Source organism: Eubalaena glacialis, chromosome 16 (genome assembly GCF_028564815.1).
Source record: "Eubalaena glacialis isolate mEubGla1 chromosome 16, mEubGla1.1.hap2.+ XY, whole genome shotgun sequence".
Classification (NCBI taxonomy): domain Eukaryota; kingdom Metazoa; phylum Chordata; class Mammalia; order Artiodactyla; family Balaenidae; genus Eubalaena; species Eubalaena glacialis.
The window spans coordinates 80755420-80771784 of record NC_083731.1 but is presented as its reverse complement, the minus strand read 5'-3'; the positions used below and the strand labels follow the sequence as shown (position 1 = coordinate 80771784).

The window sequence follows — 16365 nt, the reverse complement described above, 5'->3', positions numbered from 1 at the left end:
GCAGCTTGGCATAGAAATCCGTATGTTGTAAAGTGAAAACAATAATTTTAAAAACTGGGTTAGCATGAAAGAGAGCCAACAGAAATCAGAATTAGCAACAGCCTTCCACTACCGGCGACTCACCTTGTTGAATTTTAGTCACTAGCTGATGGCGTGCTAGAATCCGGCTCATCCTGTAAGGAGAGCGTCTCGCAGTCTGATCAAATCGCAAATACATCTCCTGGCCCTCAGATGTCATGGCATTTAGATAGTAGCAACCTGAAGCTGGGTTCCTGGGTCCCTGACTGAACATCCCGGCAGATTTTCTTTTGCCCTCAGTCTGCCCTGTGGCTGTTTCCGTCTGCCTTCAGTCTCAGTCACAGAGCGAGGCACCCAGCCCAGCAGAGCTCAGCAGACCCAGCGATTTTTAAAAAGAAAAAGGAGTGCCAAAAGCCACAACTCAGAATTCCAACCCCCCCCGGCCTCACGTGACCTCGCAGAGCCAATCAGAGGAAGACAGGAGATGGGACGGTCCACAGACGGCCCCAAGCCCCGGAGAGAGGCAGCTCCAGCCTCTCTGATCCCCACACAATGCGGGAAGCCAATGCGAGTACTGCCCTGCCTCCGAGCTGACTAAGCCCCGAGAAGCAGCACTCACTGAAAGAGTTCAAAGGAAAAGAGAGAGGGAAGAGGAAAGGCAGCAGAAGAAAAATAAGCCCTGGGCATAGGAAATCAATCTTTCTGGTTGTAAGGGTTAGAGAAAGCACACTCGCCTTCTCCAAGGCAGCTAAAAGATGGATGTGAGAAACAACTTAAATGAAAAACTACTTCAAATAAGCATAAACAGCTTAGTATAAATTACCACCCTTCATTACAAAGAAATAAATAAAGCTTTTCCAGTGAAAAGTGAACTTCAAGTGCTTTAAGGCCCTGAGTAAATACACTCCAGGCCCCTGACCCTCTGCATGGGAAGTTAAGAGCTCTCACAGATGAGACTGGCAGAGGCAAGAGCACAAGTGTATTTGTTAAGTATCTACCCCTTTAAATTTTCCACTTCTCCAATTTTTAATCACCCAGAAGTAAAGTACTTTTGAAGTACCTCTCACATTTAAGACACTGCCAGGAATCATTGTAAAGATGCAGATTCATGCAGTGCTGCTGTTGCCAAGCTGCTTGGGATCAATAGAGAAGTTATGCAAAAGCATATAACACAGGCCTTATGTGAAAGGGGCCTCAAGAAAGACACAAGAGCAATATTAGAGGAAGCAATATTATTTTTGACTGGGGTGACGAGAGCAGGCCACACAGAGGAAGAGACGTTTGGGTGGGCTTTAAAAAAATGGGTAGGATTCTGACAGGCAGAGACTGAGGAGGGCTTTGCAGGAGGGTCTGTGCCCACATGTGTGGAGATCGGGGACCACAGTGTGTGTTTAAGGAAAACGTGAGTAATTCCACTTGGCCATATCCGAGTACACATATGGGGGTAATTAGCATTTTTCCCCTATTTTTTCTCTTTAATATTGTTTGATGTACAGAGGAAAAAAGTCCATAGAAAACATGTTATCAAATTCTGAACCTGGGGCTGAGGGAATAAAGTTCTTTGAAAAAGAGGCATAAGGCCAAGTTGTTCTTACATTTGGCTGTCTCAAACTGAAACATAGCCTGGCCTGGGATTTGGAATCCTAATAATGAAAAACTTTCAATTGAAAGTTCAACAGGACTTAAATTAGGTCCTCGATTCTTGCTGCTGTGGCTAACGGTGGTCAGTCCTAACATCTTTCCCTGTGGGAACTTCGCAATTTTGAGAAGCAGCTCATTTCGTGTAAATATCTTACTAGGTAAATGAGCACATTAATAAAGATCCCTAGGGCCTACACTGGAATGTACTCTCTCTCATGGCAATTGTGAGCCTCTTCCGATAATTATGCAAGAGTAAGTAAGGGTCAGGTTTTCAAGTCAGCGTTGATGCAGGAAAGGAAAGGGGTGTTCCTTTTTCATTTTTATTTAGGATTTGATCAGAGTTTTTCTATTCCAGGGGATCTTTTGTGGATGGTGAAAGGGATCTAAGATCTAGCGACTCTGGTATGCCAGAAGCCTGGGCATGAATGGCAGACAGGCTTAGCACTCCACTGCAGTATTAGATGCTTGTGAGGTCCAATCCCCAAGCTCAGATCCAGCACTGGCTGATGGAGATGCTGATGTCAGCCACCTTGTGTACATGCTTTCAGTTTGATAGTCCAGTGTTGGGGACGTCCCTGCCGTAAACACCTGCCAGTTATCACTTTTCAATGGGAGAGTGTAGAAGAAGAGTAGAGAGAGAAAGAAGAGCGGATCATGGGACTTGGGAACTTTGCATATGTGCTGGGAAACCAAGCAAAGGGAAGGAAAAGGCAGGAAATGATATGTAGTTGCTTTTTAGCTGTGGATAACACTTAAAGAAAGACTGACCATTCCCAGTGCCAACCCTGGAATTTAACACTGACTTGGCTGCATTTTAAAAGTAAATGGAATGATTCTTCCTGAGAAGCACTGCACTGTATCCTGGCCAGGTTACTATTTAAAAAAAAAAAAAAATCACCATGCCTCCTTTTTGCATAATAATGAATACATGAACATGTTGAAAGTCCTGAGGTGTTTTGTTCTGAAAACATCAAGATCATAAATACGTATTCTTTGATATATATAAGCAGATACAACAACATGAAACATAGTATTTCATAGGAGATGGCAATGAAGAACAAGAATTGAATGTAAATTAGGGAGAAAAAGAAGAATTTGAATTTCCTAATTAAAAGAAAGACAACTTAGCATAAAGCCCAATTTTTCTAAAAATCAGTCTGATTTTTAATAAAGGGATCTATGAAGGATCATGTATCAACATCTTTGTCTTCCCTGTCCAACTTATTTTTTATGGTTAAGGTAGTAGTATCTATAAATCCATGCAACTACTCACCATGGTTTTGCCACTTTGTGTCCAAAATACCATATTTAAAGCAGAGAGGTAACATTATTTTCTCATTAGCATCATTATCGCCTTGTTTTATGCTAATGTATTGCTATGAAATCTGAGCCCTTTCAGTGAATTTTTTTCATCATTTGGTCCCAGTGTTAGAAGAATCACTGCTGGGTGGGCAGTTCTGTTCTGCTTGTTGTAAATGTAAAATCAAGAAACTGCTGACAGTCTTCCCTGGGCTGAAATGGCCTCCATGCACCTCGTGGAGAGAGCTCTTGCTCTTGACTGGTGAGTGAGTGAGGACCAAAGGAACCAGAGAGAGGGAGAGAGTGCTGAAAACCCAAGATGCTGGATTTCCTCCGTTCCAGTTCCTTCAAAAATGAGGAAAATGGATGGTACTAGTTTTTAGTTTTCACCTACCTTTCCTCTCTCCAAATTTGGTCATCAAGAAGAATCTTCACTCAGACTATTTCAGGGATGGGATAAACAGATGAATATTGGGAGCCAACAAGAACAATGAACAGGGGAATGGAAAAGGGAGAGTGGCTAACAATGCTAAGCACCTACTGTGTGCTAAGCCTTATGCTATCTATATTTCATGTCTTTAATTAATCTCCATGGCAACCCTTTGTGCTATCCTATTTTCTGGAAAAGGAAATTAAGACTCCCAGAGGTGAAGCAATGTCCCAGGTCATATAGCCACCAAGTGTACAGCCTCTGTGTATCTCCAAGCTGATGATATTTTAACTCTTTCCACTGTTACACATGAGGGACAGGGAAGGAAAAACTGTGGCACTAAAAGGGTGCTGGGGAAATTGGATAACGGAGAAAATTTTCGGAAGAATGTACTGAAAATCATCTTAATCCTATTTAATTGTATGTGATAGCGGGGTGGAAATATAGGTATAGGATGACTAAATTCTTGTGGTGGTTGAGATCGAGGTGTCTTTAGAGTAAGGTACATAGCCCAGAGCCTTTAACTAACCAGTGAGAACCATGGGCCCTCTCTGGAGTAACCAAAGACCAAGAACTGGAGACCCACCCATCCCTTCCCCAATCCTGAAGTGAAGAGGCAGCCTGACCACCTCTTTGTTTAACAACTCCTTTTTCGAAGGGTAGACTGTCCTCTGCTTTCTGCTCATCCTCAAGGCTAACTCTGCGTATTGCCTGGCCTCTTCCGTGGCATTTCTTCCCAATGCAAACACTCCAAATACAGTCAAAACTCTGAAATTTGACCTCTAAACAAAACTTTTGGTATTTAAAAATTTTAAGTCTTTTGATAGACGATCCCAGATCAGCGCTCGATGGAATTTTGTGTACACATGGCAGAAAGCAAGGAGCGCTTTCACAGAAGCCAGGAATGGCTCACTGTGCTTTCATCTGTCTGCTGCTCCTTCTATTCCTTCACACACATTCCAGCCTCCTCGTCAGCCTGTTCAGAGGGAGCCACGGTAGTTCTGCCAAGTAGGAAAATGTTTGAGATACAAGTGGTCGGTAGAAAAAAAGCAGAACTGATCTGGAGGGCTGCTTTTAAATTACTTGAATCCAAAGGTTGTGGGTTAATGTCAAAGCCTTCCTGTGGGTTCTGAAGCTTCATTTTGAGAATCTCTACTAATTGATTTGTGATGTATGTGCCCCGTTCTTTGTCAATAAACCTTTTCAACATGCATACACCACATGCCCAAGGACCAATGCAGGCGAGCCAAGAATACTAACATTCGCAGCTGTGACCAGGACCCTCCACAAAAGGTTTCAGAGTGGATTCTCTTCTGACTCAGTTTCTCCACCTCTAGGCCGTGTCTCCCACTTGGAGTCCAGATCCTACTGCAAAGACTTGTGAGTGGTAATAGATTTTGGTTTTTTGCCTCTCAGCCCTTGCTACTCTCTTTAGTTAACTTCACCTTTGCAGGCCTCTGAGAGCGCATTCTCTGCCCTCATTCCATCCCCTGGGGACCATAGCCAACCATCAGCTCCAGTTCATATGGCCAGCGATCTGGTCTGACTTGTCCTGGGCTCTTTGCCCATACCCATCCATTGCAGCCAAACCAAAATTCTTTCACTTTTATAAGTTGTTTCAAAGATCTGGAACTGTGTGATTTCCTACTCTCTCACCCTGTCAAAACCTATTGCCTTTGGAAACACTTTCATGACTAAGGCAAAACCTTTAGTATTAACAGTCATGTTAATACCTGTAAATAGTGGTTATGTGGCACATTAATTAGATTAGCTTGTTACATGCTAATAAGCAATCCAATTGTTCATTGCAACTATTATGGGCATCAAGTTTTTACATCTTGGATTTGGAAAGGATATTAAACATCTTCTAATCCAACCACTCACCTATTATACAAGTCACGGTCAGATCAATTAATGAATGCTTTACCCAACATATGTGAAGTATATTATCTCACTGAGGACTACAAGCTGTTTAAGAAAGTTTTTCCTTATAATTTCCATCCATTGGCTCTAATTCTGTCATTTGGAATTAGGACAAATCTATTCCTTCTTCCATATGCTTGTTCTTCAGACATTTTTAGAAAGCCAACCTGTCCCTTGTAAGAATCTGCTTTCACAGGCTAAACATTCCTTTCCATCAAACCACACAACTTCTAACTATTCAGCAAGCTGATTGCTGTCTTTTGGATCTGCTCCAGTCTGTCAATATCTCTTTAAAAATATTGCTCCTACCCTAAACTTAGAGCTCTAGACATGGCCAAGCACAGTAGTATATGGCATAGTGTGTGGGTACCTCCTGAACGCAAGGGATTGCACTCTCGCTGATCCAGTCTGAGATAATGAGAGGTTTTATTTTTTTAATCTATATTTACTCTATCATTAATTCAGCATGGTATTAATTTGAATTAAGTAATTGAATGCCTGCACAGCACTGCAGTAAGTATGAAAGATATAATGGTGAATGCGATGTGGTCCTTGCCTCAAGGGACAGTCTGCCAGGGAAGACAGAAAGAAAACTCACCATTACACCAATGTTAAGTGCTGTGTGGGAGGCTATCTCCATTACCTCAGACTGTGTTAGAGTCAGTTCTAAGTGGTGTTTCTGTGTCTTCATAAAATCTGTGTTAAATGAGTGTTCTCTATCCTGTACTTAACAAATGAGCTTTCAAACTTAAGAACAGGTCTTTAAACTTATTAAGATATTTTTAATTCCTGATTTTCTCCTCCAACTATTTAATTCTGCCTTGTTCTTTAAGGTAGCTAATGAAAATACCTTCATTATAAAAGTATAAAATAAACAGTTAAGTGTGTTTGGAAAAAGATAAAGGAAAGGTGGAAACATAAGAAAGCCAAGTTCACAGACATACAAGCCACACAACCTCCTGTATATTTGCAGGAGGTGGCTGAAAATGTGGCTTAAGATTCCTAACAGACAAGCCAAAAGGGAAACAAGATCAATTATGAGATTTAACATATTCATAAGATAAAAACAAAGCAGTGATTCAAGAAACACACATCACCAGATATTGAGACCCCCAGGGAAAATTTTCCTGGGTCCTCACAAAGAATCAGCATCCTCAATGATATTGGATATGGTTAACAAACCTTAGTCCATGGTTTCTTAACTGACACTTCAGTGTCCATAATAGTATGATAACAAAGCACTATATAGGAAAATTAATTCTAGGAGGGCACCTCAGAAAATATAGTTTGAGTATGCTAGTCTCTGTGATCTTTTAAACTATGTGCTGAATTGTATCACTTCCCTGCTTAAAATACTCCAAGTTTTCTATTGCACCTGGAAAAAAATCCAGACTTCTTACTTGGTCCACGGGGTCCTGCGTGATCTATTCCCAGCTCACCACTCCCACCTCATCACAGTCTCCTCACTAGCTTTCTCTAGACTTGGCTGCCTTAGAGTCTTCTTTCTATGTGCTACTCCTCAGCCTGGAATGCTCTTCACGGACCTCTTCCCATAGCTGGCTCCTTCTCAGCTTTCAAGCATCGTCTTAAGTCATGCAGTCTCAGATGGGCCATCCTGTTCACTTTACCTAAGCGGAAGCAGCACCCCATGTGTTGGCTCTATAGCACTTTCTAAATTTGTAATTACCTATTTATTTGCTCGTTAACCTATACGTTGCCTTACCTTCCCGGTAGACTGTCGTGTCTGGACCAGGTTTATTTCATGCACATTCTATGTGCCCACCACAAGACCTGGCACATAGGAGGAAATCAATAGCGGTTGATTAAATAAATGATTGAGTAAAAAATTGAATAAACGATGATCTGAATTTTTCCAAGGATAAAATTTAGAATGCCTAGAGGAGTGAATGCATATATGTTAGGCAATATGCTGTTGCTACAACTTGGATTGGATAAGGATTGGACAGAAGATGATTCAAGGTTTTTTCCTCCAAAAGGAGCCTGAAATGCACATATTTTGCTTTGTTGTTTAGGGGCAAAAGTATATGCTTTGAGCATCAAACAGAGGACAGTTTAATTTTCACAAGTTCCTTGTGAAAATAGGGAGCCTGGAGGAAATAAGCAACCCTTTCTCTACAGAGAGAGGCTGAAGGGCATAAAAAAAATTAATCTATCTTCCTTAGCTTTGAATCAGCCTCAAATTTTTATGCATGCCTGTTGTGCCTTCAATTAAAAAGTTGAACACCATTGGGCCAAGTGTTCTTCATGGACCCATTCTGCATCTGGGTTATCAACCACCTCTATTTCTTCATGCTCATAAACATCTTTTAATAATTCTTTAAAAAATTTTCCTGAGAGATTTAAATTAATTTATTGTCTGGTATTTCTAGAACCTATATGTTTTTGCCCTGATAGAAAATAAATGTAATTGCTAATTTGGGGTGTTTCTTTTCTTTTTTTTAAAGAATTGCTTAGATTATTAGATAGGATCTTTCAGTCCCTTAGGTGGAATTTGTCTGTTCTTAGAGACTTATTAGAGGCTTATCCTCGTCTGCATCAGATTTGATTCTATAATCTCCTTCTCTGTCTTGAACAACAGTGAAGATATTTTCTTTATGTTGACTCAAATTATAATTTGAATATGAAAGGGAAACTTGCTCATTAAAGAAATCCTAGAATGAATCCTTTGGGAAATTCTTTATTGATGCTCCAAAGTATCTGTTTTGTAAATGTTTGAGACTGCCCATTGAAAGGCACACCATTATTAAGATGGTATGCTGGAACCAGAAGGTTGATGACTGAGATTCCTAAAATATCATCCTGTTACCTCATCACCAATCAATCAGAAAAATGTCCATGAGCTGATCTGGCACCCTGCAACACTCACTTCTAATGTTGCCTTTAAAAACCCTTCCCTGGGGGCTTCCCTGGTGGCGCAGTGGTTGAGAATCTGCCTGCCAATGCAGGGGACACGGGTTCGAGCCCTGGTCTGGGAAGATCCCACATGCTGCGGAGCGACTGGGCCCGTGAGCCACAATTACTGAGCCTGCGCGTCTGGAGCCTGTGCTCCGCAACAAGAGAGGCCACGATAGTGAGAGGCCTGCGCACCGCGATGAAGAGTGGCCCCCGCTCGCTGCAACTAGAGAAAAAGCCCTCACACAGAAATGAAGACCCAACACAGCCATAAATAAATAAATAAATAAATAAATAAATAAATAAAATATTTTAAAAAAACAAAAAAACAAAAAACCCTTCCCTGAAACCAGAACACAAAGGAGGTCAGGTCTTTTGAGCATGACCCACCCATTCTCCTTGATTGGCGCCCTGCAATAAATGCTGTACTTTCACCACAAAAAAAAAAAGAAAAGAAAAGAAAAAATAATTGTACAATGACCTGCTGCCCTGGATCCAGTGTCCATTTTTATATATAATTGCTTCCCACCTGGTGTCATGCAACAGTTATGTACTAAGTAAAGTTTGGAAATAACCATGGCCCACAAACTGAAGAGGAATAAGACTGCAGGATTAATAATGCAACTGCACTGTTTATATAGTTAAACCACATATGCCTTCTTGGATAAATTCAGCTCAGTACACTAGGAATATGATAGACTGTTTTCCCTCTTTATTCCTAACATAAGACCATTAATCTATATTTTAAAGAATGGAAAGTGGTGCCAGGAGGAGGAATGACATTAGAACACATCCCATACAGAGAGAAGCACTAAGAATTTGAGAAGGTAGCAACATAGCTCTCTAGAGCCCTAGATATTGGTATCAATGGAACTTGGAGGTGATTGGGAAGACAAATTTCAGTGCTTATGGCTGGGCAACAAGAGGAGGGACCTCTTTTAGGTTGGGAAGAATGATTTAACCAAAGGTGCTTCTGGTATAATTAAAATATGATTTTTTTGCTGGTATCTTGTTTGGCATAAATAGAAACAAAGCCACTAATTAACTCATGTTACAACTTCTTTCACCATTTCTTAGTGAAATATTTCTAATGTATATTTTGTGCCAGGCACCAAATGTACAAAGATGAATAAGACACTGCCCCCCTTCTCAACAGTATGATTTATAATAGGAAAAGTTGAGGGTAGTTACAATTACAGGGCTGCGTTACAGGTGCTACAACAGAGGTGCTCAGAGGGTGCCTGTGGGAGCATAGTAGGGTCAGCTAAATCGGAACAAGAGTAGACTCACACACACAGCAGAAAAAGTAGTGCTGAGGCTGGCGAGATGCAGAGCTGGGTGAGATGCAGAGCTGGGTGAGAAGGAGGGAAAGACGATATTGGGGGGAAAATGCCCATGAAGAGAAAAAAAATGCATAAATAATTTCCTATGCTAGACACCCTTCTCCAGTTATTGAGAGACTAGTATCCCAAATTGCTGCATCATAGAGACTCTCAGATTCTAAGACTCAAGTTGGAAGGACACACCTTTCCATCCATATTCCTCTTGACTCTTGTCCCCTTGTCTCCACCGAAGCTCTAAATTCAGGGGATACCTCTCTGCTGCAGCTATTTCCTGGAGGTAATAGTCCTTTTAGAAGAAGGACTATGATGGATAATGGTAAAGAACTAAGAGGCAAACTGAATTCAGGAGTTACAGGCTTGGGCAGAAGGAAGAGGGATCTGCCGGGGAAGGCAGCAACAGTATGAAGTCCTGAATCTACCCATCAGATGGTACTCTGGCTTTGGGAAACAAGTTACCCTTTGTCTAATCATCTTTCAAAATTGGTACAATTCTACTTTTTAAAAAAAAATTAATTTATTTATTTTTGGCTGCATTGGGTCTTCATTCCTGAGCACGGGCTTTCTCTAGTTGTGGCGAGTGGGGGCTACTCTTCCTTATGGTGCGCGGGCTTCTCATTGAAGTGGCTTCCCTTGTTGCGGAGCACAGGGTCTGGGTGCCCGGGCTTCAACAGTTCTGGCATGCGGGCTCAGTAGTTGTGGCTCGTGGGCTCTAGAGCTCAGTAGTTGTGGCACACGGGCTTAGTTGCTTCACGGCATGTGGGATCTTCCCGGACCAGGGCTCGAACCAGTGTCCCCTGCATTGGCAGGTGGATTCTTAACCACTGCGCCCGGGAAGTCCCAGTACAATTCTACTTTTAAAAGCAAAGCAGGTTTCTAAACCTATATCAATAGTAGCTTCCCTTGAAGTTTCCTTATACTGGTGCTCCTTTGAATTAAGGGAAGAAAAGGGCATTGCTTAGCTTTTATACCTGTTTTGTACGGCCTTTCTGGGGGTAGGAGGGGGTGTTCTTTTCTGTTAGAGAATATATGTATGTGTACAAATATATAGAGGCTGTCCTGAGATTTCTCATGTTATTATTTCTCCAGAGCTTGATGTTTAACAAAGCACACAGTGGCCTCTGGCCAACCTCTGAGAGCACATCATAATAACGCTGTGTCTTATGACACAAACCTGTTTAAACAGACCGAGTACAACAGAGATAGCTGGGCGTGGCTACCTTCTCCTTATGCTGCCCCACCAAGATGACTCAACACTAATCAATCACAGGAAAATATTAAGCACCAAAAATTTGTTTGCTGCACAGAAGGCTAGGACATATCAAAAGCTACTCTCAATCTTTGATGAACTTAAAATACCCTCTTTCATTCCCTGACTTTGGGGGTCTCAAGGGCTGTCCTTGGCCTTGGTTTGTTTCTCAGTATGTTTTACCTTAGAAAATCTAGTCCCACGGCATTCTGTGTACTGTTGCAAATCAAAAATGTAGGGCACAAAATGTTGTGGTATATACTACGATTACAATTAAAAAAAATTTTTTTTAATGCATAGTAAAAAATGATTAGAAGAAAACACACCAAAAAGATAATTATGACCATTTTTAGGATGGTGGAATTTGGATGATTTCTTTTAAATTTCCATTTTCCAAATATTCTATCACATGACTAATTATATTGCTTTTATAATAAGGGGATCAAGCCTAACCAACGATTCACGTCACGAGGTGTGGAGAAGAAGCCTCAGACTTAATCTTACTTCCAGATACCTCTGTGTCTCACAGATGGCAGACAGAGACAAGAAAAATCTGCATACTGTCTAACATGGCTTGAACTTCCTTAGTGCCTCCCACAGTATTAGGCAAAACCTCAGTGTTCAAAAGAGAAAGAGAAAAAGAGAGAAAACAAACAAAAAAATCTATGATTTCCTTTTCAAAATGTCTCTCACATCCATTCCTTCTTGTGTTATTGCCTCCACCACGTAGGGACCAGCCCTCTTGCCTAGATGATTCTGACAGTCCAACTTAGGGACCAGCCCTCTTGCCTAGATGATTCTGACAGTCCAACTTGTGTCCCTGTCTAACCCTGCCTCCTGAATACCATCTATCCTGAACACCACAGAACGTTTAGCTTCTCAGGATACCACTTTCATCATATTTCTCTCCTGTTGCAAAGCACCAAATAGCATCCCAGCTCTACCACTTACTGACTGTTTTAGTCTCTTAAGGTTTCCCTTTCCTCATGTACATGGGTTTATATGTATATATATTACTTATCTTGTATACACATAAGGGAAGCAAGTATATATGATTATCAGTTCATTTGAACCAAGAAAAACTAGTTGAAAAAGGATTTTGTATCATACTTCTTGAATGCTGCCTTTTGGGCAAGATTCAATAGGAGTGCTAAGAACTACCAACTGCACAGACCGAATCTCTAGGTATAGGAAACCATCTTTTCAGCTATTTTAAAACCTGAGAGAAATAACATAAAATATCCTTACAGTTATTTACCAAGAGCTGATATTTACTTCAGCTTTAGAGATATACATAAGCATATTAAAGTTCTCACTTCCCCAACAACAAGCAAAATCCATTTAAATGATATAGTGGTGACACTAGGAATCATTCGGATAAAGTGGTCTATGCACTCAGAAGGGCTATTTTTACTAGTGTACTTAAAATTCTAATTTAAAAAGAAACTATTAAAGACAATATCCTTTTCTGAGAGTAGAGGAAGAGAAAGTGATTTTAAAGTTAAAAAGCGAAACAAAACAAAACAAATTTGGCCTATAATTTCTCAAATCTGGACTCAGAAGGTCCCTTGGGGTCCACAATGAGGGTTTGGAAGTCATTCTGTGGTTCTCTTGAATTTTGCACCAAGCCAGCCCCTCCATACTGTACTTTTATCCTCCTGCTCTAAGTAATTAGGTGAATGGGCCCAAGCATTTGGAATCAATTTTATTCATGAACTGTTTTTTGAACTCCTGCTCTGTGCCAGGCAACATTCTTAGTGCTGGGAATGCATCAATGATTAAGACAGACAGTGATCTCTGTCCTAATGAAGCTAATGTGGTAACCAACAAATACAATAGCGTGGGTATATTTCCTTATGATCTGTGAGTCTCCAAAACTGAAGCTGTTTGCAAAATGTTGTGCATATTTTCACCTTTTTAGAGCATAGGTCTTTGGATTTCATCAGATTTTCAAAAGATGATGTAACTATCAAAATATTTTTTAAGTGGCTCTAAAATATAGTTCTAGAACACTTAGAACTGTGGCTTTGGAGTCAAGTCAGCTTGTATTCATAGTCAGGCTCTGCTACTTATTTACTACATGGGCTTGGACAAATAAAAATTAGCTCAATTTTCTGCATCTAAGTTTTCTCATCTATAAAACTGAGGTTAGGCCTCATAAGGCTCTTGTGAGGGTTAAGTTAGATTATGGATATGAAGTGCTTGGCGCACTGTGAGATTAGCATCCCCCCACCCCCTTGCTCTTATTTTACAGGTTTTGACCCAAAATATGAGTGAGAAAATTGAAGCAAGTTCAAAGTACAGAGATAGAATAGGTTGCCTTTGATAGCTAGGAGGTCCTCATCCTTAGAGGATCTCAGTTTCAGTGTGATCAGCCATATTGGAAATGTCATAGGTTAGCGAGGAAGGTCCAAACTAAGAGTTTATGATTCTATGAAATCACCAACATTATATGTACCAAATGCGTGGAGGCCTAGACTTTTCTTTGGAGAGGATTTTATGACCCATTATACAGCCAAACTTTGTTCTTTGATTCCATGAGTAGAATAAATGCTTATCGTAAGCTATATAATGATATTTGGTACAATTCTCTTAGTATAACTCAGAGACACAATACTCATGATTATAATTACATTGTCTTCCATTTGTTCAGAATTTTATAATTTTTAAAGATTTTAAATTATAAATTTAGGCTCTTTGTTTCACTTGATGATGGCAACAACCCTTTAAGACAATCCTTTGAAAAGACCTGCCAGGCCTGGCTTGGTTTTCCCCCCAGTTGCTCTTGCAGCCTCAATAGTCACATCCTCCTTCTTGCTTTGTGTTCCCAGGACATTGGCCTTCTTTCCAAGGCATTGGAACACGCAGTTCCCTCTTCTTGGGCTATAACACCAATTACCCCCAGCGTGGCATAAGCAACCACTGCTCAACACTCCTTCCCTCAAGGACACTTTTCCTGTCGCCCTATGTAGCACATGTACTTCTCCCTTGTAGCTTCTGACATAGCTGCATTATAATATTTGCAGGGGGGAGATTATTTGATTACTATCTGTCTATGCCCCTAGTCTGTGCATTCTTTGAAGGCAGGAACTATGTGTATTTCTGCTCATTATTGTATCACAGCACTTAGCCTAGTGCCTGGCCCACAGGAGTAGATAATAAATTTTGGCAGAATGGAATGCTGGATGAAAGGCACATACACAGATGGTATTTTCACTCTGTATGTGAGAAAATGAAGTGATCTGCAGAAGGGGATCTGACTACTCAGTAAGGATGAAGCATGGGGACCTGGTGACTTGACTGTTACTTTATCCCTCCTCCCCCACACCGTATCTTTTCTCTCTCTCCTCTTCCGGACTGGACTCTGTTCTAACTAAAGATGTCTAGTATACCTTTTACTTTAGTATGTTAAGTCTTGGTTTAAAATCAGGACTAACCTATGAAAACCCAAAGCTGCTGATATATGTCAAATGCCACTCCCAGTCAAATTCTTCTGCAGGGAATTTCCACCTTGAGTTTCTTTTTCTTAGAAAACCTGGACTCACCCATTTATTTTAAAATTGTTCTCAGAATCGCAGCCCTTCTTTCATTCCAAGCAGAGCGCATGCTCAGGAAGCCTTCTCATGTAGTAACTGGGGTAGAATTAGTGGAGGAAAGATTGATACAAGCCACAAAGCAACATTAACCCAAAGGAGAGTCATTGTGCTGCCCTGTGACAGTAAAGTTAGAGAAAAGATGACACAGATGCACACCTGCCTGGAGGAAGAGCGAAAGAGGAAAATAATGATGACACCTGCCACACTACCTAGCAGTGACGACATTCAATATGCCTGATGCTGTACTAAGAGGCTCTTTAAGGGAAGAACTAACTCTAAAGTTGAGCGTAAATAAACGCAGAATTTAGGCTAATTCGCCTTCACACTTAGCTGACATGATAGCTCACATTTTTTAACACTATGGGCCAGGCACCATTTTAAGTGCTTTACATACTGTATCTCATCTAATTCTCAAAACAACCCTATGAGGTAGTATTTTTTCCTAATTTTACAGATGACGAAACTAACCATCTATCTTGCTGCCTCCCGACTCTTCTAGCTCTAGTTTTTCACATACCTAGTTGCCAGAGTTACCTTCTAAAGTATAGTTCTGATATATTATTCTTTCTACAGTATAGTTCTGACATATTATTTATAAACATCGAGAGGTCCCCCACTGATAAAAGGATGAAATCCAAATTCTTCAGTCTGGTATTAATGGTCTGTCATGGTGGACGCCCTTCTTATTGCCTGAAAAAGCCTTAAAATTCTTCATGTTTGGAAGGAAAGTGATTCTACCTCTGTCCCCACTGTCTGTGATGCTCCCTTCTTTGCTCCCTCAATTCCTAATCATTTTTCAAGACCTGACTCAAAGGCCCCCTTCTTTGGGAAGCCTTTCCAAGCCATTCTTGCACACACAGCTTCCTTTCACCTCTGCATTACCACAAAACTTATTTCTGAAATAATCACTGAGTACTTCATTTGGAGATGCTTTGTATTATCTCTTATTGATCTTATATTAAAAAATTCTAGAAGCCCATAATATGCCATGCACATCTTTGAACGTTCCTCTTTCCAGTCTTGTGCCTCCCTCAGAGAGGCAGTGTGGTATAGTAGAAAGATCAAAGCTTGGGACCCAGCAAGACTTAGGTTCAAATCTTGGCCACTCTTACTGGTTAGGTGGCCCTAGACTTCACTTATATCTCTCTTAGCTTCAGTATGCTCATCTGCAAATAAAGCATAATGATATATACCTTGCATTATACAGTCTATGCTATGTCATTATACACAGTAGGGCTCAAGAAATTATTACTAGAATTTATGATTGACAGATGATACAATAACTGTTGGCCAGATTCCTAAAGGAGTCTGAAGTCACACAAGGCATATTATATTAAGTATTGGTATTTAACTACCACTATGATCTGGCACTTGTCAGGGAGAAATGAAGGAAGAAGAATCTACTATGTGCCAAAGACATCCAGGAAAAATTATTCCTATGAGTCGAAGTGGTAAAGTAATGCCAAGCACTGGGCACATTCAGTGAGAAGGACTTCCAGAAGCCTTTTGTAGTTGAACCATAATTCCAGGTTATGTCTGATAACAAACTTTTCATGCTGGAAACCTTACCTAGGATCCTGGGGCAGCAGAAAGCAAAAGATTTCTAATCCTTTGATACTCACAGTGGGGTCAAAACCCAGCAACGTGGGCATCACCTGGGAACTTGCTGGAAATGCAGAATCTTGGGCCCTGCCCCAGACATACTAAATCAGAATCTGCATTTTAACAAGATTTGCAGGTGGTCAGTGGCACATTAAAGCTTGAGAGGCACAGTTCTCATATAAGCCCCTCTTTTCATCAACAAGGAAGATGAGTTTGTGGACTTTCCCAGGTTGTGAAATCTGTTAGCTATAGACACAGGCAGGGTCCAAAGGCCCTTAATTTTGAGGGTTTTGATCTTGCTGCAGAGACACAGATGTCTTACATGGTTAGGTGAATATTTTAGGCATCATATTT

General features: G+C 40.7%; 1 protein-coding gene across 3 annotated transcripts in view; it reads right to left on the bottom strand.

Moving 5' to 3' along the window:
* Positions 1 to 16365, bottom strand: part of STARD13 (StAR related lipid transfer domain containing 13) — a 401131-nt gene that overhangs the window by 170744 nt on the left and 214022 nt on the right. The window contains exon 1 of one of the 3 annotated variants that reach the window (XM_061170635.1): positions 124 to 386. The exons of the other annotated variants lie outside the window; for them this stretch is intronic. Coding sequence (XP_061026618.1) covers positions 124 to 292 — 169 coding nt within the window. The 5' untranslated portion in view covers positions 293 to 386. Of the gene's footprint in view, positions 1 to 123; positions 387 to 16365 lie in introns of those variants that run through there. 3 annotated transcript variants of the gene reach the window in all.